The sequence below is a fragment of the Cetorhinus maximus genome, chromosome 27, assembly GCF_964194155.1.
Source record: "Cetorhinus maximus chromosome 27, sCetMax3.hap1.1, whole genome shotgun sequence".
Lineage (NCBI taxonomy): Eukaryota > Metazoa > Chordata > Chondrichthyes > Lamniformes > Cetorhinidae > Cetorhinus > Cetorhinus maximus.
Genome location: NC_135905.1, coordinates 5511864 through 5535035, shown reverse-complemented (window position 1 = coordinate 5535035; position 23172 = coordinate 5511864). Strand labels below are relative to the sequence as shown.

Below are 23172 nucleotides of genomic sequence, written 5' to 3'. Positions count from 1 at the left end.
TGCTCAATGTTTTAGCTATTATCCCTTTTTTTCCTTTTTGATCCACTCAAATATTATTTTTTAAAAAAATATGATTTGGCAGCTATAAAATGCAATTAAAGTCTATAAATAAAACCAGAAGAACCTGGACCAATGAAGTCTCCAGAGAAATCAAAATCCTTTAGCCTTCCACTTTTTCTTTAGGAGTTGATGTTTCTAATGTTCAAAATAATGATTGTCCCATAACAAACACACTTTACATTAACATGACTAAAAGTCACTTTAAATTGGACATTCTGTCTTTAACTGAATGCCTTGGACTCACTCAACATGCTGTGCTTAAATCTGATATTTTTTTTCCCAGCTGAGAGGTGGTCCTGCAGCCTGAGTAGGTTCAGTGCACACAATTTCTGACTATGAATCAGTAGGATTCTCTCACTATCAGTGGGAAGATATAAATGGAGTTGAGAGTTTCACGGTTCTCCCAGATGATTTGAAAATAAGCTGATGGATAAATTCTGAGGTAAAGTTTCACAAAAAAACTTATCAACGGCTTATTTGCTTTTTTAGTTTAGAGGGAGTCCACAAACCAGAGCCGGCTATTCTGATCAAGGGAGCGAGATGGCCAAGATTTTATCTCAAAATCCATCCAGCTACACATAGCTAAAATTGGACCCATGCCTACGTGTGTTAGAGAGAGAATGAGAGAGGCAGAGTGCAGGAACGCGAGGAGAGTCACCAATTATCTGTGCTTTGTTTTGTCGGGCTTTTAAAAAAAAAAACAAATATTCTTTCAAGAAAGAAAAGACAAAAGGACTTGTGTTTATGTGGCACTTTTCATGACCTCAGGACATGCCAAAGTACTTCCGAACCAATTTAATACTTTTGAAGACTAGTCACTGTTGTAATGTACAATATCGAACAGCCAATTTGCACACAGTAAGCTCCCATAAACAGCAATGAAGTAAGTAAATAGATAATCTGTTTTAGTGATGTTGGTTGAGGGATAAATATTAGCTGGGACATGGTGGAGAATTCTCCTGGGATCTTCTATGTCTCCTGTGATGGCAGATAGTGCCATGATTTAACATCTCACCTGAATGGTGGCACCTTCAGGGGTGTAGCACTCCCTCAGAACTGCACTCGATCATTAACTTTTGATTTTGTGCCTAAGCCTCCGGAGCGAGGTTTGAAACCACAAATTTGTGATACCGAGGTGCGAGTGCTACCAACTGAACCACGCTTGAGGCCGAGTGGACAAATACTCAGAAGGTGAAAACAATGATCATAAATAGATACATATTTTAACTAATGGAATATTTTATTCTTTTTGATCCCTTCCCTATATTGTTATTTGATATCTGAGCTGATTTTGCTAACAAAAAAATACAACAAATTGGAATTTAATCGCAAAAGCCTTTCAGCTTAATCCTCACAAAGAAGAATTATCAAGGCAGCCTGTGCTTTGTTATTACTTTCAGATCAATAGAACATGCTAGGTAATCAGTTGTGTGGGCAATGGAAAACTAAGAGAAGGAAATTTTGGAACATTTTTAAGCGAGGATGTCCATACATTATCTGCTCCATTCCAGTGATCTCTGGGGCAACTTTACACCACCCATCCTCCATAAATTTGAGTTCACCCAACACTCCGCCGCCCTCATTCTAAAGCAAAAACAGAAAATGATGGAAATACTCAGCAGGCCAGGCAGCATTTGTGAAGAGAGAAACAGCGCTAACGTTTGAGGTCAAAACCCTTTCATCACAACCAGGAAAAGTTAGAAATGTAATAGGCTTTAAGCAACTGAAAGGAGTTGGGGGGCGGGGGGCGTAGAAAAAAGAACAAAAGTCGGGGAGGGGGTGCAGTCTGTGATAGGAATGGAAGACAGGAGAGATTAAATGACAAAAGAGTTGCTGGTGCAAGGTCAAAAGGCATGGTAATGGGACAAGAAAAGAGACAAAAGATGTGTACAGATAAGGAGTGAATGGCACAATAATGAACAACTGCAAACAAGGGAAAAACAAGACTAAAAGCAAAAGCTGCCAAAGAAGAATGAAACAACATGGAGGGGGAGGGGGCAATGATTACAATCTGACATAGTTAAACTCAGTGTGGAATCCAGAAAGTGTAAATTGCCTAAGCAAAAGGTGAGGCGCTGTTCCCCGAGCGGAAGTCGAGCTTTATTGGAACACTGCATGAAGCCAAGGACAGAAAGGTCAGCGTGAGAGAAAGGTGGAAATTTAAAATGACAGGCAACCAGGGGCATGAGGGCATGCTTATGGACTGAATAGAAGGCTTCCACAAAGCAATCGCCCAATCAGCATTTGCCCTCCCCAGTGCAGAGCAGATCGCCTTTTAACCTGCGAATAGGGTATACTAAATTGATGGAAGTACACATAATTCATTGTTTCACAGAGAAGGAGTGTTTGGGATCTTGAACAGTGAGAAGAGATGAGTTCAAAGGGCAGGTGTTGCATCTTCTGTGGATTCATGGAAAGGTGGTATGGGAAGGGAAGAGGATGTTGGGGGTGATTGAGGATTGGACCTGTGTGTTTTTTTAATTCATTTACGGGATGTGGGCATTGCTGGCTAGGTCAACATTTATTGCCCATCCCTAATTGTTCTTAAGAAGGTGGTGGTGAGCTGCCTTCTTGAACCATTGCAGTCTTTGTGGTGTAGGTACACCCACCTGTGTGTTGTAGAGAGAATGATCCTTTTGAAATGGTGGAAGGGAGGGCAGGAGAAGGTGTGTTTGGTGGTGGCATCACACTGGAGATGGCAGAAAAGGCAGAGGCTGATCAGTTGAATACAAAGGCTGGTGGGGTGGAAGATGGTGATGAAGAGGACCCTATCATGCTTCTGGGAGGAAAGGTAAGGTGTGAAAGCGGAAGTGAGGGAAACGGAATGGACATGGTTGAGGACCCTGTCAACCATGGTGGGGGTTAATCTAGGGTTGAGGAAAACAGGAGACATGTCAAAGTGCTGTTGTGGGAGGTTGCATCATTAGAACAGGTGTGATGGGGATGGAGAAACTGGAAGTATAGAATGGGGTCCTTAGAAGAAGCATTGTGTGAGGAAATGTAGTCAAGGTAACTGTGGGAGTTAGTAGTCAAGAAATGGTGACAAAGGAGTTGAAGAAGGAAAGGGAAGGATTGGAGATGGAGCGTGTGAAGGTGAGAGAAGGGTGGAAATTGGAAGCAAAGTTTTCCATTTCAGTGCAAGGGCAGGAAACAGCACCAATACAGTCATCAATGTGCCAGAGAAAGAATTGAGGGAGGGGACTATGCAGGGTAGAACTGGAACAAGGAATGCCCCTCATACCCCATGAAAAGGGGCTCATAGCTAGGATTCATGCAGGTACCCATAGTGACACATTTTTTTGGGAGAAAGTGAATGGGGTGAAAGGAGAGGGTTGCTCAATGTGAGAACTAGTTCAGGCACGCAGGGGAGGGTGATGGTGGATGAAGTCCGGTTTAGCCTCCGTTCAAAGAAGGATCAGATAGCTGTCAGGCTGTCCAGGTGGGGGATGGAGATGTGGAGAGATTAGAGGCCCAGAGTGAAGAAGTCAAGGCCAGGAAATTGGAAACTGTCAAAGGGACAGAGGGTATAGGAAGATCACGGTTGAAGGTGGTAAGAGACTGGATCAAAGGGAGAACAAAACAAGAGTCGAACTAAGAAGAAGTCAGTTCAGTGGGGTGGGAGCAGGCTGACCAGGTCTACCAAGGCTGTTGTGTTTGTGGCTCTTGGTCCTTATTCTAAACTTGCATCAAGCCTTGTTCATCCATTGTCCTTACGTTGATGTACATTGGCTCCTAGTCAGACAACACCTTGATTTTAAAATAGTTTCCAAATCCCTCCCATGGCCTCTCCACTCACCATGCCCCCCATCTCTGTCATGTCCTTGCAACTTTCTGAGATTTCTATGTGCATCTAACTCTGACCGCTCACACATCCCCACTTCCTTCACTCCACATTGATGGCCATACCTTTCACTATCTACGGCCTAAGTCCCATAATTCCCTCCTTAAAGCTCTCCACCATTCCACCCTCTCTCCCCCTTCAAGATGTTTCTTAAAACGTGCCTCTCTGACCCAGATTTCGGTGATTTTCCCTAATATCGCCTCAGAAGGACTCAGTGCCAAATTGTGTTAATGCTCCTGCGAAGCAACTTGGGATGTTTTCTTACACTAAAGGCTCTAAATAAATTCAAGTTGTTGTTATTGGATGGGAACTATCATCAACATGGCTGCATATGTCCAGATTACCAGTGTCCCAGTGATACTAAATTCAGCATTCCCCTGTGCAGCAAAATGCTAGTTTTTGGACGGGTATATGTTGTCAATCATTTTCTGAGCAGCTTGGGCTTCAAGAAAAGTGAGAGGTAAAATTAATTTCATTGGTAGAGTCATATAATAATCATAGCTATTTCTTTCATAGGGCTGTGGAGCACAATCCCCCAAAAATTCCACATTGAAACTCTTTTAAAAACCTGGATCTGCACCTTAAGTGCTGTAAGCTGCAGGGCTATGGGCCGGGTGCAGGAAGGTGGGATTAGAAAGGGCACCTGGGTGTCCTCGGGCTGGCATGAACAAGATGGGCCGAATGGCCCCCTTCTGTGCTGTAACTTTCCTACGGTTCTATTGCTGTGTAATGCGAACACGGTCTGGCCCTTCCAGCAGAATGAGCATTTTATGCTATAACATCCCTTACCGTCATAGAGCTGCACTTCCTCTGGCTGTGCATGAGGTGGACTGGGAAAAATATAAATGATCTGAAAATTTGAAACTTAAACAATTGTTAGAAGGAAGCCAGCATTTGACAGCGGACCAGGGCTGGCCGAGGAAGATGGAGGGCACTATAAAGTTCTCAATCATTTCTGGGCTGGAATCAAAAGGCTGTTCCAGCCCAACTTAACCTTGGTGAATGATAAAATTGCTGATGGTCACCAATGATGCTGCATTGAGAAGATGGAGCAACACACTCCCCCCATTATGCCGGCCATTTCAGAAAATACTGAAGATGCATGTTTTAGTGTGGTCCTATCTCCTCACACTCTTCCGTGTGGCCCTCAGAGTGAGGCGGGGCTGCTGAGTGCCAGATTAACCTTTACTTGATATACTTTGTGATCACAAGTGAACATCATTCTCTATTGTTAGGGAGGAAGTATTGCTAAGGTGATTTAGCGTCCATGGTATATAGGGGGTAACAGTATCAGAATTGCTGTTGTGGTCCTTAGCCAGCTAGTCCCTAAGCCCTAGAATTCTGTCCCTAAATTTCTCTGCCTGTCTTCACCCCTCTCTCTTCCTTTAAGACATTCCTGGAAAGCTACCTCTTTGACCAAGCATTTGGTCATTAATATCTCTTTCTGTTTCTTGGTGTCGGTTTTGTGTCTGATTACGCTCCTGTAAGTGCCTTGGGGTATATGACTACCATAAAGGTGCTATATAAATGCACGTTGTTGTTGAGAGGGCTTTCAGCCAGAAATACAGTTCGCTTCCAAGCCACACTCCATCCTAACTTGGAACTACATCGCTGTTCCTTCACTGTCGGTGGTAATTATGGTTTTATTTAGTGTGAAATATACCTTTAAGAATAATGCTTGTTAAGGAAGATCACATGATCTTTAGTACCCAATAGGAGAGAAGCACGGGCTACCTCTGTAGTTAGTAGTGTAGAGATAGAGTTGGAGTTGAAAACACAAGTATAGTTGCTGCTGATTAGATTTTAAATAAGCTTAAAGTTTCCACCCAAGAAGTGTCTGCAGATCAACTCCATTAATTGTACCAACTTGGTCACCATTCACAACACTGTCGCTGGGTCAAAATCCCAGAACTCCCTCCTAACAGCACTGTGGGTGTACCTACACCGCATGGACTGCAGCGGTTCAAGAAGCCAGCTCAACACCACCTTCTCAAGGGAAATTAAGGATGGGCAATAAATGCTGGGCCAGCCAGCGATGCCCACGTCCCATAAATGAATTTAAAAAAAGGACAAAACCCTATCTTCTGAAAAACTTCATGAAAATGAATGTATTCCCTCTCCCTTCAGAACTGTTTCCCCTCCTTCATCCCTGAAGTAACACCGACCCACTCAACCATTGCTCTATCTGCCTAGAATGCCAGTGTTAGTAAATCATTTGATTGTGGGATGTATCATGGTTGAGTTGATATCTGCATACAGTTTTCCACGGGAGCTCACAGGATAGCAAGATGCTTGTGTATGTGTGCTTTCCCTCTAGCTTTTGTGGTGCTGGGGCCAACTGACTGTCCCCTGCCTTACTGTTGCCATGGCTGTGACCAGTTAACTATGGAATATCTGGGGATCTAACCCAGGACCTCCTATTCCACATGGCTTTCTTGCTACAGAGGACCAGTGCCTCTATACACTGGGATGTTGGGGAAGCTGCATCAGATTAATTCCAAACTCATACGAGCAAGGAGCAGGAGTAGGCCATTCCCTCGAGTCTGCTCCGCCATTCAATAAGATCATGGCTGATCTGATAGTAACCTCAAATCTGCATCCCACCAACCCCCGATAACCAATCACCCTCTTGCTTACCAGGAATCTATCCACCTCTGCCTTAAAAATATTCAAAGACTCTGCTTCCACCGACTTTTCGGGAAGAGAGTTCCAAAGACTCACGACCCTCTGAGAGAAAAAATTTCACCTCATCTCCGTTTCATTCACCCCCTTATTTCTAAACAGTGACCCCCTAGTTCTAGATTCTCCCACAAGAGGAAACATCCTCTACACATCCACCCTGTCAGGACTCCTCAGGATAATATGGCCTGAATTTTACCCTCGGTGTGTGAGCGCAGGCCCAACACGCCGGAACATAATATGACGCGCGATATTTCATTCAGTGGGCGCCCGCCGGAGTCGGCTGCACATCCACCGATAATTGAAAGGCCTATTAACGACCTAATTAACTTGAAATTTATGCTGCCTGTCTGACCTTATGATTGGCGGGCAGGCGAAAAGGCCAAGCGGCCTTTACATTTTTTAGGAAACCTCATCCACAAGCAGGACGAGGTTTCCTAAAGCGAATGCTAATTAAATAAAACCTTTATTTTGACATTAAAAACGTGTCCCATCTCATGTGACACAGTCACACGAGGGGACGTGTTTCATTCCATTTTTAATGTCTTTATTCAATTTTTTTTAAAGAAGTGCTTGAATCTCACGGAGGCAGCTCCGTGCCTCAGGGAGATCGAAGTGCGCTCTCGCGCGCACGTGCGAACTGCGCGCTAGGCCTGGCTCTCCCTCCTCCCCACCCGCACACGTAGCGCTGAGCGCCGCCGCTCGCGATCCACGCAGGGTGGGCCTTAATTGGCCCGTCCGCGTGAAATCGCGGTGCGGAGCTGATTGCGGACGGCGGTCAGCTCACCGCCTACTCCCGCCGAGCCCGCCCAAGGCAGGAAAAATTCAGGCCTCTACGTTTCAACTCAGTACTCCTCCTCAGGAAAAAATCAAGAACATTTGCATTATTGCGTGTGTATTTTTCTCATGCCAATATTGATCCATTTCAACAACAACTTGTATTTAAATACAGTAGATTCTTTAACACAGTAAAGCAGTAGCATTTTCAGGTGAAGTTTGACACTTAGCCACGTAATGAGATATTTAGGACGCTTGACCGAAAGATAGGTTTTAAGGAGCATCTCAAAGGAGGAGAGAGAGAGGTGGAGAGATAGATAGGTTTAGGGAGGAATGCCAGAGCTAAGGGGTCAATCAGCTGAAGGCACGGCTGCAAAACATGGGATGAAGAAAATCAGAGTTGGGCAAGAACCTAGAACTGGAGCAGCACAGAGATCTTGGTGGGCTGGAGGGTGTAATGGAGTTAGGAAGGGGTGAGCTGTGGGGAGATTTGAACATTCACTGGATCAGTATGCCATGATTACATTGAGCTCTCTCCATTACATTGGCGAAGCGATGATATTTCGGGGAGCCTCATCCTCGGGATGCCTTCGAAATGAAAAGTTTTCCGTCACTTATTTTGGGAGAGGGCTTTCGGCCGAAGCAGGGAGGTGTTAGAATTTCAAAGATAAGGTGCCGTGATAAGAGAGGGGAAAAAAATTGTACATCAGTAATTGACAGTCTGGAGACTGACAGCCCCCGGTATATATTGGAATGTTTTATTTGTTCCTATTACCTTTGTTTGTAAAACAGAAACCAATTTGAAAATGTAATTTGCAAGAAGAATGGAGGTAGGTGGGAGTCTGGCAGTGTGGCTGAGATACTGACAGCCACAGCAGAGGCAGGCTCAGTCCTGACTGCTCCCAGGCTCCTGACAGGAAGGTGAAAATAAATTGCATATTCAATCACCTTGGGTTAATATAACTCCTGCCACACACCACCTCAAAAAACAAAAGCCCTTTTTTTTTTTCACATTATACAGAGTGCAGCGCAAAGAACTGATAACTTGAGTTGGTGGCCAAATTGGAGTCATTAATTCTGGGCTAATGTGGGAATCATCACTTACCAATTTCAGAGGATATGAGGGGCCTTAGTAAAAGGTCCAGAAAAGGACAATGAGATAATGTAGTGTGACGTCTATTATGTACACGGTGTCTTTGGAGAAAGCTTAGGGGACACAGGTGTCATAAGACCCATTATTTCTGCCTTTGTCATGTGTTATTGTAAATTAAAAGTAGCATGTTACACTCTGTGGCTATTGGAAAGAAGGACTGTGATTGTCCCCACAGCAGAGAGGCACTCCACTGTGTGTGAAATGTGACATTTAAAACAAAATTTGCAATTCCGCTGAGAAAACCTATTAATTCGCAAATTAAGATTTTTTTTTTCCCCTTTCTGATGGCGAGCCAGTTGAAAAGACAAAAAGGGAAATAGCCTAAAGGATGAGACTTATTCTCTGTCTCAGCAGAAGTCTTTCTGCCTTCCGTGTGGCAGCCGAAACAGAATTCAATTCCCCCGTTGAGTGGCATGTGTGGCCCTTCTGATTGCCACAGATTTAATCCTTCAATTTGGTGCCTTGTGCCATCTCCAGACAGACCTGTAATTACGATTAGTCAGAGAGCATCACCCTGTGCTAACCCTTTCTTAACGTAAGCTTGAAAATATCGCCACATGGGGTGGGGGGCTGGTGGTGGTGAGCGGGGTCATCGGCTGAGGGGAGAGGGGGTGGGGGAAAGTATAATCACCAACAAAGGTAAATAAATCAAGTGGGGATTAACTTTGGCATGAGCGTACCTTTCGACCATTTACCCCCTCCTTTCTTCAAGATGTTTGACTGCGCAGTTCCCTCAGAATCTTCATGGGTGTACTTCATGTTTCCACTCAGCCTGTGAGCTATGGGATGTTATCGGACCGTGGGAGGGGGACGGTACCACAGTTGAGCTTGGTTTTGTCCTTAGCACCAACACTTCCCAGCAGGAGGTCACAAGTGAGTAACCAGATTGTTGGATTGTGTTACCCCTCCCTAATTCAGGGGCCCTGAGTGGCTTTTTTTGTTGCCTATACTGACCACTGTTTATCTGTTTGTCACACACGGTAACCGGCACCTTTCTCAAGTTGCCTATCTCCAGTGATCACATCAGGTATGACTGATCATTAAACAAGGAGGTGTATTGCCCTTAGAAAGCCATCTGCCTTTTTACTCTACAGAGACTGCGCAGCATTTTTATCTAAAGTTGTCTTTTGGGTTTGCCTTTTTGCGCATGACAGTGAGGGATCACAGGACTGGGAAATGGAAGACACATCATCAGAATCAGCATGGCACATTCCTTAGTTTCATATAATGCAGAGTGAAGCATTCCCCACAATGAAAGACTCCCAGGTCAGGTGTAGGCAGAGTGAATCTTCCTCTGTCCTGCTCCTGGAAGAAATTTAATCCCAATATACAAAAAATCTCATATTGAACCACTGGGAAATTTTCTATTCCTTCCCCCACTGGGCGAAATCAAGAGCTCAGTAACAATTTATTGACAGACAATTGACAGTTTTGTTCTGTTGCCTCCCACTCATGTAGTGCTCCTACAGGGAGAGAAGACCTTCACCTGAATCAACAGAGGACAATTTTGAAATCAGGTGCTGGAAGTGAAGAAAAGAGCCTTACTCCAATCCTACCATCCTCTAGTGACCTGTCTACGCAAACATTGCTCACATGTTAACTCTGTCAGCTTATTCACTATGGAGGACATCACATTCCTCATGCAATCCATACATGTGCACTTACTGTACTGTGGTTGTCTATCAGGAGCAGGATGCCTGATCGATGTTCCTTCCCCCAGCGCATGGATATTGAGACAAATGCCCTCCTCCCCACCCGCCCCCACCTGCCAGTTCTCAGAGACCAGCACAAACCGAGGATTGGGACTGGAGACTTCCAGTTCCAGTTTTCAAGTGCAGTTGGTCTGATACGAAAAGACTCATTTCCCTGACATTGTGGAAGCAAATATTCTGCTCCCATCATTCTCAGATCCCAGCAAGAGTCTTCCTATAGAATGGAATGAATTGCTGGGTGCTTTTCCTGCCAATTGGATCTTTATACCTACAAGGATGAAAATACAGAGTATAAGAAATTGATATTGTTGCTGTTTGACTAAATAGTAAAGGAATGTAGCAGTTCCTCCCAGCTATAACTGCCATACCTCATTAACCCTCAAGTGCCACTTGTACAATAGACTCGATAGATTGAAATTGCTAGTCGTGGATGTCTGGCTGCAGAGGATGCATATAGTACCCAGGCTGTTCTGCATTCTGCACTGCAAAATACCTTACCACTAAGTCGCTTAAGGCCAGAGACACTGGAGTGGAACAGCCACTGGGAGACTTCAAAATTTGAATGAGACCCATAGAGGCAGATCTGTATCACTTTAGTGTGAGGTGTGATTATCCAGAAAGCTTTTTCAGACATGCACATGATAGTCTCACTGCAAAGGAGCTATAGCTTTGTTTAAATACTGCAGTGCATTTAAGAGAAACAAGGGGTAATTTTCCATCAGGGATTGGGCTGACTGCTCTTCTCGCCCATTTAGAGTGTGCTTATTAGGAACCTCCCATGAATAATGGGGCTCTTAAAGGGTTCGAAGGATTTTCTAGCATTTTCTTTGCTTTTCAGTCTGACTGCATGTTTAGGTGGAATGTAAAACAGCAACAATTTACATTTATGTAGGATCTTTACAGTGAAAAAAAAATCCCAAGGCGATTGCGCAGAGGCGTGGTCAAAAGAAAATGAAAATAACCAAATATTGTGCCTTTGATTGAAGCATTTACAAGGCTTGAGCAGAAAAGGAAATGCTCAACAAAACACACGAGGACCTAAGAGCTCTCATAACACAAACGTTGATGGTTAGTCAGAGAAGAACAGGCAACTGAAGGCACGCCAATTCAAAATTAATGATGGGAGTTTATTCAGAAGCACTGTGGTAGGTCTTCACAGCTGAAGTGACACAAGGTAAAAGAAGGCGTACCGGGGAGATCACTTGGTACCAGGACCAGAATGCCAACACATGGCATCAGAGCACCAGCCATATCTGCAGGCCCTGACACACCTATCTGGCATTGTCATGGGTAAATGGTTCCACAGGCCCTGGGTTAACACAAAGCCAGTTGCCGTTCCGAAGAAGGGTCATACAGACTCAAAACATTAACCCTGCTTCTCTCTTCACAGATGCTGTCAGACCTGCTGAGTTTTTCCAGCATTTTCTGTTTTTATTTCCAGCATCCGCAGTATTTTGCTTTTCGCCAGTTGCCAGCTGTTGTGAGGGCACTTGCAACGAGCCTGGGTGGCAGTGTCTGTGCCAGCCAAGCTCCCCCTCCTCCCTCAACCTGTTTGCTTGCTGTGTCTTATTGCAGGCTGATATAGGCATCACCTAGAGTCTCAGTCTATTTGTTGGCCACATGTGTATCACAGGTGGCTGATGCATCAATCTGCTCGTCAACATTCTCATCTCCTTTCACGCTGGATGTTAGAGCAAGAAGTGAGCAACATCCTAGAAAATGTTCCAAACCAGGTTCTTGAAGGGTCCGATATCTAAAAACATTACTATTTATCTTACAATTGATTAGGTACAGTTGAAATGTATGCCACACAGTTTGCACCCCTCACCAAAGTCAAGAGGAGAAGTAACATCAGCTAATAGTTCAGAACTGACTTGATTTAGCACTGATAATGATAGTGCCTGACAATACAAGATAGAGTAATAGTGACAGTTTTAATCCATCGCAGTTAGTAATAGTGACTGACAATTCTAGACAGGCAGTAATAGCAACTGATTCAATTCAGCAGAGAGAGTAATAACAATTGACAATTCAAGACGGATAGTAATAATGATAAATTAAATTCAGCAGAGATAGTAATACCAACAGACAATTCAGTACAAATAGTAATTGTGTCTGCTTCCATTCAGGGCAATTGACCCATGTGATTTGTTTCCCTATCATAGCCTAGGGATATCTGGGTCAATTGTAACGTCCTCACTGCTGGTCTGGCCAAGATTGGGTAAATTGCCTTGAACCGGGAATCCAACCTGGGATTTTTAGGCTTATTGTGGCTGAGAAGCACACACGACTTTTATTGACGAATATCCGAGGGAAATGAAAACAATTCACAGCTCCATTGGAAAGATGTCAGGAATCTCTCCACTTCAGGGTAATGTCAGTGATAAGCAGCCGCAGTTAATGAGGAGAAGTTTGAGATACTAGAGCTGCTCCTATCAGCAGAGAAGGTTAAGGAGAAATTTAATAGTGGTTTTTCAAAATGATAAAATATAAGATGACTGAGGAAAGACTCAATGTAAATAAATTGCTCCTAACCCTCTCCCTTAATAACAGTTTAAAATCAATTATCTCTCACACTCACGACTCAAACATTGATTTAAAATTGTTATTAAGGGCGAGGTTAGGAGCAATTTATTTACATTGAATTTGTTGGAGCTTGTTCAATTGGCTTACATACAGAGTAACAAGAAAAATAAAACTGTGGAGAAATATTATAGTTTGTATATCATATGGAACTACACACTTAATATAATAGAGGGAAATATGCTTACTGTTGGGGAAATAATGCCTCCATATATATCACAAGAATAGTCTACCAACCATATCTTACATGCAGTTGTATATAATCCATAATCATGTGCAGATATAGCCATTGTAAAAATCATATAGGAAAACATCATGCCGTGCATGTATACCAGTGTGCAAGTGTGCATGTATAAACATATAGATATATACAATATATAGATATAGGCAGAGAAAAATAGAAATATGAATCATCTGTTATTATAGGAGACAGCAAACAATGCCTATATGTTACAGTGAATAATGCATCTGCATTATTAAATAATTATAGCATCTCAGCTGGTGATTTGAGCACAGTTACACATTTTCTGACCTGAGAAAACTAATTTACAGAATTTAACAAACAGGTGTGATTAATAGGTAGGACCTTCCAATTGTCTCTTAATGTATGCAAACACTGAGACCATCCTGGTGTACAAACAACGAGACCATCCTAGTGTACAAACACTGAGACTGTTCTAGTGTACAAACACTGAGATCATCCTACTGTACAATCACTGAGGCCATTCTAGTGTACACACTGAAACATCCTAGTGTACAAACACTGAGACTGTTCTAGTGTACAAACATTGAGACATCCAAGTTAAAAACACTGAGACATCCTAGTGTACAAATACTAAGATCATTCTAGTATACAAGCACTGAGATCATTCTAGTGTACAAATTTTGAGACACCCTCATCTATAAACACTCAGATCATCCTAGTGTACAAACTATGGGACCACTCTAGTGTACAAACATGGAGACATCCTAGTGTACAAATACTGAGGTCATCCTAGTGTACAAACATTGAGACATCCCAATGTACAAACACTGGGACCATCTAGTGTACAAACACTGAGATCATCCTTGAGTACAAACAATGAAACCAGTCTAGTGTACAAACACTGCAACTATTCTAAAGCACAAAGACTAAGGCAGCAATAGTGTACAAACACTGCAACCCCTTTGTATACAACCACTGTGACCATTTTATTGTACAAATACTGAGACTATTCTAGTGTACAAACACTGAGGCCACCCTAGTGTACAAAACTGAGAGCATCCTAGTGTACAAACACTGATTCATCCTCATGTGCAAACACTGAGACATCCTAGCGTTCAAACACTGAGATCATTTGAGTGTAAAAACAGAGACCATCCTAGTGTACAATCACTGAGACCTCTCTAGTTTACACACTGAAACATCATAGTGTACAAACACTGAGACTTCCCAGTGTGTAAACACTGAGACACCCTAGTACACAACCACTGCAACCATTCTAGTGTGCAAACACTGAGGCCATCCTAGTGTACAAACATTCAGACCATTCTACTATGTAAACACTGAGAAATCCTCATGTACAAACCCTGAGACACCCTAGTGTACAAACACTGAGCCTGTTCTAGTCTACAAACATTGAGTCCACTCTCGTGTACCAGCACTGAGACCACTCTAGTGTACAATTACTGAGATTATTCTATCGTACAACAACTGAGGCCACAATAGTGTGTAAACACTGTGACCATAATAGTGTATAAACACTGCGACCATCTAGTATACAAAACCTGCAGCCATTGCGTGTACAAATACAGAAACTATTCTAGTGTACAAACACTGAGTTATCCTAGTGTACAAACACTGGGGCTATACTAGTGTACAAACCCTGAGACCATCCTGGTATGCAAATAAGGATTTGATTCTAGTGTACATACACTAGGACTACTCTACTGCACAAACACTGAGACATCCTTGTGTACAAACACTGAGACTATTCTAATGTACAAATACTAAGACTATCCTAGTGTACAAAAACTGAGACATCCTTGTGTACAAATACTGAGATCATTCTAGTGTACAAGCACTGAAATCATCCTAATGTACAATCACTGAGACCACCCTTACGTGCAAACAGTGAGATCATCCTAGTGTGCAAACAATGAGACATTCCAGTGTACAATCAGTGAGACCATTCTAGTGTACAAACACTGAGACTTCCTAGTGTACAAACACTGAGATATCCTAGTGTACTATGAGACCATCCCAGTGTGCAAACACTGAGACCATTCTAGTGTACAAACACTGAGATAACTCTAGTGTACAAACAATGAGATTATTCTAGAGTACAAAGACTGAGGCCATAATAGTGTATAAATTCTGTGATCATAATAGTGTAAAAATACTGCGACCTCCTAGTATGCAATCACTGTGGCCATTCTAGTGTACAAACACTGAGATATCCTAGTGTACAAAAACTGGCACCATCCTAGTGTACAAAGACTGTGACAACCCAGTGTACAAACACTGAGACATCCCAGCATAGAAGCGCTGAGACATTCTAACGTACAAACACTGAGGCCATCCTAGTGTACAAACACTGAGACTATTCTCGTGTACTATCACTGAGGCTATTCTAGTGTACTATCACTGAGACTATTCTAGTGTACAAACACTGAGACCACCCTTATGTTCAAACAATGAGACCATCCCAGTGTACAAACGCTGAGAACATTCTAGAGTACAATCACTGGGGCCATCCTAGTGTACACACTGAGACATCATTTTCTACACACTGAGATCACCCTAGTGTACAAGAAGTGAGATCATCCTAGTGTACAAACATTGAGACATCTTAGTGTACAAACACTCGGACCATTCTAGTGTAAAAACACTGAGCAATCCTCCTGCACAATGCCTGAGACAGCCTAGTGTACAATGAGACCATCCCAGTCTGCAAACACTGAGACCATTCTACTGTACAAACACTAAGAACACCCTGGTGTACCAACAATGATGTCATCCTAATGTATGAACACTGAATCCCTCCTCATGTACAAACACAGAGACCACTCAAGTGTACAAACTCAGATACCATTCAAATGTACAAACACTGAGACCATCCGAGTGTAAAAACATTGGGACCATACTAATGTACAAACACTGATATCACCCTAGTGTACAATCACTGAGACCACTCTAGAGTACATGCTGAAATATCATAGTGTACAGACACTGAGCCTTTCTAGTGTACAAACACTGAGATATCCTTGTGTACAAACACTGAGTCCATTCTAGTGTACAAACACTGAGACTTCCTGGTGTACAAACACTGAGATCATCCTAGCATTCAATAAGACCACCCTAGTGTATAAGCACTCAGACCATTCCAGTGTACAAACACTGAGATTATTCTAGAGTCCAAAGACTGAGGCCACAATAGTGTATAAACACTGTGACTTCCTAGTGTACAATCACTGTGGCCATTTTAGTGTACACACTGAGACGATCCTAGTGTACAAACACTGAGACCATATAAGTGTACAAAAACTGAGACCATCCGAGTGTAAAAACGCTGGGACCATCCTAATGTACAAACACTGATATCACCCTAGTGTACAATCACTGTAACCACTCTAGTGTACACACTGAAACATCATAGTGTACAAACACTGAGACTTCCTAGTGTGTAAACACTGAGACATTCTAGTGCACAAACACTGAGACCATTGTAGTGTACAAGCACTGAGATCATCCTAGTGTACAAACACTGAGAAATCCTTGTGTACAAACACTGAGATATCCTAGTGTATAATGAGACACCCTAGTGTGCAGACACTGAGACCATCCTAGTGTATAAACACTGAGGCCATCCTGGTGTACAAACTCTGAGACTTTCCTAGTGTACAAACACTGCGCACCCTTAGTACAACCAATGAGACCACCCTAGTGTGCAAACACTGAGACATCCCAGTGTACAAACACTGGCAACCATTCTGGAGTACAATCACTGGGACCAACCTAGTGTGCACACTGAGACATCCTTGTGTACAAACACTAAGAGCATCCCAGTGTACAACCACTGAGACCATTCTAGTGTACAAATACTGAGCCTATTCTAGAGTACAAATGCTGTCCACACAAGTGTAAAAATATTGACCTAGTGTACAAACACTGAGACATCTTAGTGTACAAACACTGGGACCATTCTAGTGTACAAATACTGAGCCTATTCTAGAGTACAAATGCTGTCCACACAAGTGTAAAAATATTGACCTAGTGTACAAACACTGGGACCATTCTAGTGTACAAACACTGAGATACCCGAGTGTACATACATTGGGACATCCCAACAGACAAGCACTGAGGCATCCTCATGTACAAACACTGGGACATTCTAGTGTACAAATACTGAGACATCCTAGTGTACAAATACTGAGACATCCTAGTGTACAAACTCTGAGATCGTCCTAGTATACAGTCACTGATACCACTCTAGTGTACACACTGAAATATCATAGTGTGGGAACATTGGACTTCCTAGTGTACAATCACTGAGACCATCCTCATGTATAAACATGAGACCATCCTAGTGTTCAAACACTTGAGACCACCCTCATGTACAAGCACTGAGATCATCCTACTATACAAACACTGACACATCCTTGTGTACAAACACTGAGACATCCCAGTGTACAATAAGACCATCCTAGTCTGCAAACGCTGAGACCATCCTACTGTACAAACGCTGAGAACACCCTCGTGTACCAACAATGAGGCCATCCTAGTCTACGAATACTGAGTCCCTCCTCGTGTACAAACACAGAGACTATTCTAGGGTACAAACACTGAGACTATACTAGTGTACAAAACGGAAACCGTTCTAATTAACAAACACCGAGACCATATAAGTGTACAAAAACTGAGACCATCCAAGTGTAAAAATGCTAGGACCATCCTAATGTACAAACACTGATATCATCCTAGTGTACAATCACTGAGACCACTCTAGAGTACACACTGAAACATCATAGTGTATGAATGCTGAGACTCCTTAGTGTACAAATACTGAGATCATCCTAATGTACAAACATTGAGATCATCTTAGTGTACAAACACTGAGACATCCTGGTGTACAAGCACTGAGGCCATTCTAGTGTACAAACATTGAGACTATCCTAGTGTACAAACACTGATACATCATAGTATACAAACATTTTCACTATTCACGTGCACAAACACTGAGTTTCTAGTGTACAAACACTGAGGCCATCCTATTGTACAAACACTAAGAGCACCCTCGTGTACAACCGTCGAAAATCTCCTGGTGTGTGCAAATATACCCTGAGTCTACCCATGCAGTGGTCCACTATTTGCCTAATTAATATTTCAGGTGCCTGCACTATCTTGGTGGCTGCTTCATGCATGCCGCTGAAAATTAAGATAGGGCGCTGTGAGCTGCACCACTTTGGAGTCAAACTAGGTATCAGCTTTTAGCTCATCGATCACCAGCACACACCAGAGCAAGAGGAGGAGATAGAGGCCCTGAGGAGAATGGATGGCTGGCTGGCAGCACATGAATAGCGACAAGAACTCATTGATGGCATCTTTTCCCAATCTGCTGCTCTGGGAGGTTTGGATAATGTTGGCTGCAATGATGCCCAGAGTTGCTGCCTCTCCTGTTAACTTGTGCCTGCACAACAGGCAATAGCACTGCAATGTTTTACTTGCAGCATTTCTTTAACTATAAGGTGCATGACTGTGTCACTCTGTCTATCCTAATGGCTCAAACCTCCACTCTCACTACCACCATGGCTACCATGTGTACTGGCTTCCTCAGCATATCGCAAACCCACCATTCCAACCATTTAGAAGGACCAGGACAGAGGGCCATGACAATACCCATCGCCTCCAAGTTCCCCTCTAAGCCACACACTCTCCCAACTTGGATATGTATTGTAATGTACTGCCATTTCTCCATTGTCACTGGATCAAATTCTGGAACTCTTGACCTAAGAGCATTGTAGAAGCTCTTTCACCACAAAGGCCAAAAAGAAGGTTCAAAACCACCTTCTCAAGGGAAACAAGGGATGGGCAATGAATGCTGGCCTGGGCAATGAATGCTGGCCTTGCCAATGATGCTCATACTCTGAGAATTATTCTTTTTGAATGGTAGTTGTGAAAAGCTGTGATCTGAGAAAATGTGGATCTTATCTGCAAAGATTAATCGAGATGGGTGTGAAAGGGAACGTTTTTTTTATATATTCGTTCACGTGACACTAGGCCAGCGTTTATTGCCCATCCCTAATTGCCCTTGTTCAGAGGGCATCTAAGAGTCAACCGCATTGCTGTGGGTCTGGAGTCACATGTAGCCCAGACCAGGTAAGGATGGCAGATTTCCTTCACTCAAGGGCATTAGTGAATGGGATTTTCCTGACAACTTTAATTCCAGACTTTTATTGAATTTAAATTTAACCACCTGCCATGGTGGGATTTGAGCCCACTTCCTAAGAGCATTACCCTGGGTCTCTAGAATACTAGCCCAGTGACAATACCGCTACACAATTGCTACCTGACCTAGACAATCCTGTTGAAATGGGATCCCTGCAACTACCTCTAGGACATGTCAGTTCAGGAACAATGATTTTATCCCGCTGAGTTTCACGAACTCAGGGTCAGTGCCTATGGCAGTTTAGGGCTTCATCTGTGGAACTGTGCCCCCTCCCCAATGGAGGAACCTGGAGATGTTGTTGGGGGTGGGGTCCACGGGGCTGCAAGGGGGTCGAGAACAGGAATGGGTGGGTGAGGTGTGGGTTGCAGGGTTTCGCTAAAAACAGTAGAAACTTTTGTAACACTTGTCAATCTCTTTGTATCCCTCGGCAGGCACTGACGTTTATAAGGAAAGGAAAAGCTCACATTTATATAGTTTCTCAAAGTACTTTTGGAAGCGTAGTCACTGTTGTGATGTAGGAGATGCAGCAGCCAATTTGTGCCCAGAAAGCTCCCACAAGCAGCAATGGGACAAATGACCAGACCGTCTGTTGTTTGTAATGTTGCCAGAAGGAGGAATGTTGAGGAGGGCACTAGGAGAACTCTTCTCTTTGAAAAGTGTCATGAGACCTTCTGTGCCACCTGAGAGGGCAGACGGGGCCATAGCTGAATGTCGCATTTGAAAGACACCACCTACAACAGTGCAGCACTCCTTCAGTACTGCAGTGACGTGTAGGAGAAAGACTTGCATTTATATAGCACCTGTTGTGATCACTGATGTCTCAAAGCATTTTACAGTCAATGAAACAATTTTGCAGAGTAGTGAAAGAAACATGACAGGCAATTTGTACACAACAAACAGAGTGCGATAATAATCAGATAACCTGATTTTAAAAAAAAATATGGATTGAGGGATGAATATTGGCCAGGGCACCAGGGATAACTCTAGCTCCCTCCTTCAGAATAGTGCCACAGAATCATTTCCACCTGAGAGGACATGCAGGGCCTCAGTTTAATGTCTCATCTGAAAGTCAGCACCTCCAACAGTGCAGCACTCCCCCAGCACTGTGCTGGAGTGTCAGCTTTGATTTTTTTTTGCACTCAAGTCCTGGAGTGGGACTTGATCCTACAACCTTGCGACACAGACATGAGACTGAGCTACAGCAGCCACATTCCTTGCCAGCGTTGCCTTGTTCATGGTTGCGTGTCACCCGTCTGCATCAAGCCTCTCACAGCAGGCCCAGTGTGGGTCAGGCAACTTGTCCCACGTGATGTAAATAAAACCAAGCCCACAAAATCACTAATGGTTGGGCAGGTGCTCATGTTGCACTCATTGCGCCATTGGCAGCCACACCCCAGAATCTACACTACTACATTGATTATATCCTTTACAAAGGCAGCAAGAGCATGCGATACAGCGATTGGTGCTGGCTGTATTTCGGGCATCACGCTGGACGGGGATTACTCAATCACTTTACCCATGTTATTGAGGCTGTTGGGGTAGACACATGATGCAGACGATGCAAACTCCTCTGTTCAGAAGGGTGTCCCAAGAAGTTACTTCATTGCACACATCTGGAGAGTGTTTGCTGCAGCTGAATCCACAGTGACTACCTCTGCAGGACCCCTCGATTTCAGCACTCTCACAGACATGAGAAGAACCATCTTCTTGTTGCTCTTCATCCTGCTCCAGGATTTGAGTCTGGAATTTTGGAATCTTCATTGTCAAGGCAGCACATAGCACAGCTTCATGGCGATGCAAGAATGTTTTTGTTTGCTGGGGGCTAAGATGTTTCTCATTCGTATTCAGAACATGGGCATCACTAGCAAGGGTCACCTTTCATGCACATCCCTAGTTGCCTTTGAAAAGTTGGAGGCACACCTTCTTCTTAAATCGTTTCTTCTTCATTATGGTATAGTTCAGCGCTATCAGGTGGGTGGGGGTGGTTTCAGATTTTGATCCAGAGACAAAGAAGGAATATCGATAAATGTACATGTCAGAATGGTGTGTGACTTGGAAGAGAGTTTGGAAGAGAGTTTGGAGGTGATTGTGTTCCCATATACTTGCTGCCCTTGTCCTTCTAAGCAGCGGAGGCCATGGATTTAGGATGTTCTGGTATTGAAGCCTTGGTGAGTTACGAAGCCTTGGTGAGTTACTGCAGTGCATCTTGTATATAGAGCACTCTGCTGTCACTGCGCACCAGCGGCGGAGGGGGTGAATGTTTAAGCTGGTGGATGGGGTGCCGATCAAATGTAATGTTTTGCCCTGCATGGTATCAAGTTTCCTGAGTGTTGTTGGAGTTGCCATCATTCTAGGCAAGTGGAAAGTACTCCATCACACTCCTGGGGTTGCATATCATGGGGAGGAGGGGGCGCACGGCAAGCAGACAGCTGGCAGCACCCTGCCCCCCCCACCCTGAAAGCACAGTTGGCATGGAACCGACTCACTCCATGCCAGCCGGCCCAACAGCTGTACTGCACTGTGGGCGATGGCTAAGAAGTAGTCCGTCAGTAAGACTTCTGCCCCTCACTGTGGGGGGGTGGAGGGGGGGGGAAGACGCACCCTCAGGAGCTGCTGACCAATCCAATTGGCCGGCTGCTCCAGCAGTCCCAGCAGTGCCGAAAGCACATTAGTGGGTGCTGCCAGGGCAGCGGGCAGGCCTGGAAGAAGGCCAAATGGATCCCAGAGCAAGGTAAGCCCAGGGCCTTGGGCGCGAGGGTTTGGCAAGTTCAGGGGGTGGTGGGGGGGTGGTGGTGGTGGGGAAGCACAGAGGGGTGGGGATGATGGCTTTTGGCGAGCCGGTGGGTAGATAGAAAAGGGGGCGTATTATCTTAGGTGGGGGTGGGACTTACACCCTGATGCACAAAGGGAAGCACCCTGAAGATAGTAGCCCCACCCCCCAACCCCGCTTCCTGCCCTTTTAAAAAGATTTTTAAGAAATAGCCTCACCGCTGCTGCCCGACTGCCCACGCCAACCGTGTTATGCTTCATTTTGGTGCCCGCCCGCCTACTGTGTCCCGGGGATGAGCCTTGGGGGTGGGTGGGAAGGTAATGGGGGTGGCACCCGCCCTATTTTACATGCCCCTCACTGAAAACATGCCCGGCAGGGGCACATAAAGACCAGCCCCTGACTTATGTCTTGTATGTAGTGGAGCGGGTTTGGGAAACTAGGAAGTGAGTCATTTGCCATAGATCATCGAGACCCTGACCTGCTCTAGTCGCCATATCATTTATGTGGTTGGTTCAATTACACCTATCACAAGTGTGCTATGCTCAGCACCTCATAGAAAGGCACATACATCCCTGGCAAAGTGGGCCCCCCATGGCAGTAAGATTTCCTCATGGAAAGATCCCCTTCTGATGCCACTGCTCCCTCTGGACCCACTCCTCCCGTTGGCCCCCACTCCTCCCTGTGGATTCACTGCTCCCTCTGGACCCTCTCCTCCCACTGGACCGACTCCTCCCACTGGACCCACTCCTCCCTCTGGCCCCACTCCTCCTTCTGGAATCACTCCTCCCACTGGACCCACTCCTCCCTCTGGTCCCACTCCTCCCTCTGGAATCACTCCTCCCACTGTACCCACTTCTCCCTCTGGACCCACTCCTCCCTGTGGCCCCACTCCTCCCTCTGGACCCACTCCTCCCTCTGGACCCACTCCTCCCTGTGGCCCCACTCCTCCCTGTGGCCCCACTCCTCCCTCTGGTCCCACTCCTCCCTCTGGACCCACTCCTCCCTGTGGCCCCACTCCTCCCTCTGGACCCACTCCTCCCTGTGGCCCCACTCCTCCCTCTGGACCCACTCCTCCCTCAGGACCCACTCCTCCCTCTGGACCCACTCCTCCCTGTGGCCCCACTCCTCCCCCTGGACCCACTCCTCCCTCTGGACCCACTCCTCCCGTT

At 44.6% G+C, this 23172-nt stretch overlaps 1 protein-coding gene across 6 annotated transcripts in view; it reads left to right on the top strand.

The window, feature by feature from the left end:
* The window catches only part of LOC144668701 (paired box protein Pax-2-like), a 197631-nt gene that overhangs the window by 37027 nt on the left and 137432 nt on the right, over positions 1 to 23172 (top strand). The window contains exons 6-7 of one of the 6 annotated variants that reach the window (XM_078531033.1): positions 444 to 457; positions 19516 to 19542. The exons of the other annotated variants lie outside the window; for them this stretch is intronic. Of the exons in view, the coding sequence (XP_078387159.1) occupies positions 444 to 457; positions 19516 to 19542 (41 nt within the window). The remainder of the gene's footprint in view (positions 1 to 443; positions 458 to 19515; positions 19543 to 23172) is intronic. 6 annotated transcript variants of the gene reach the window in all.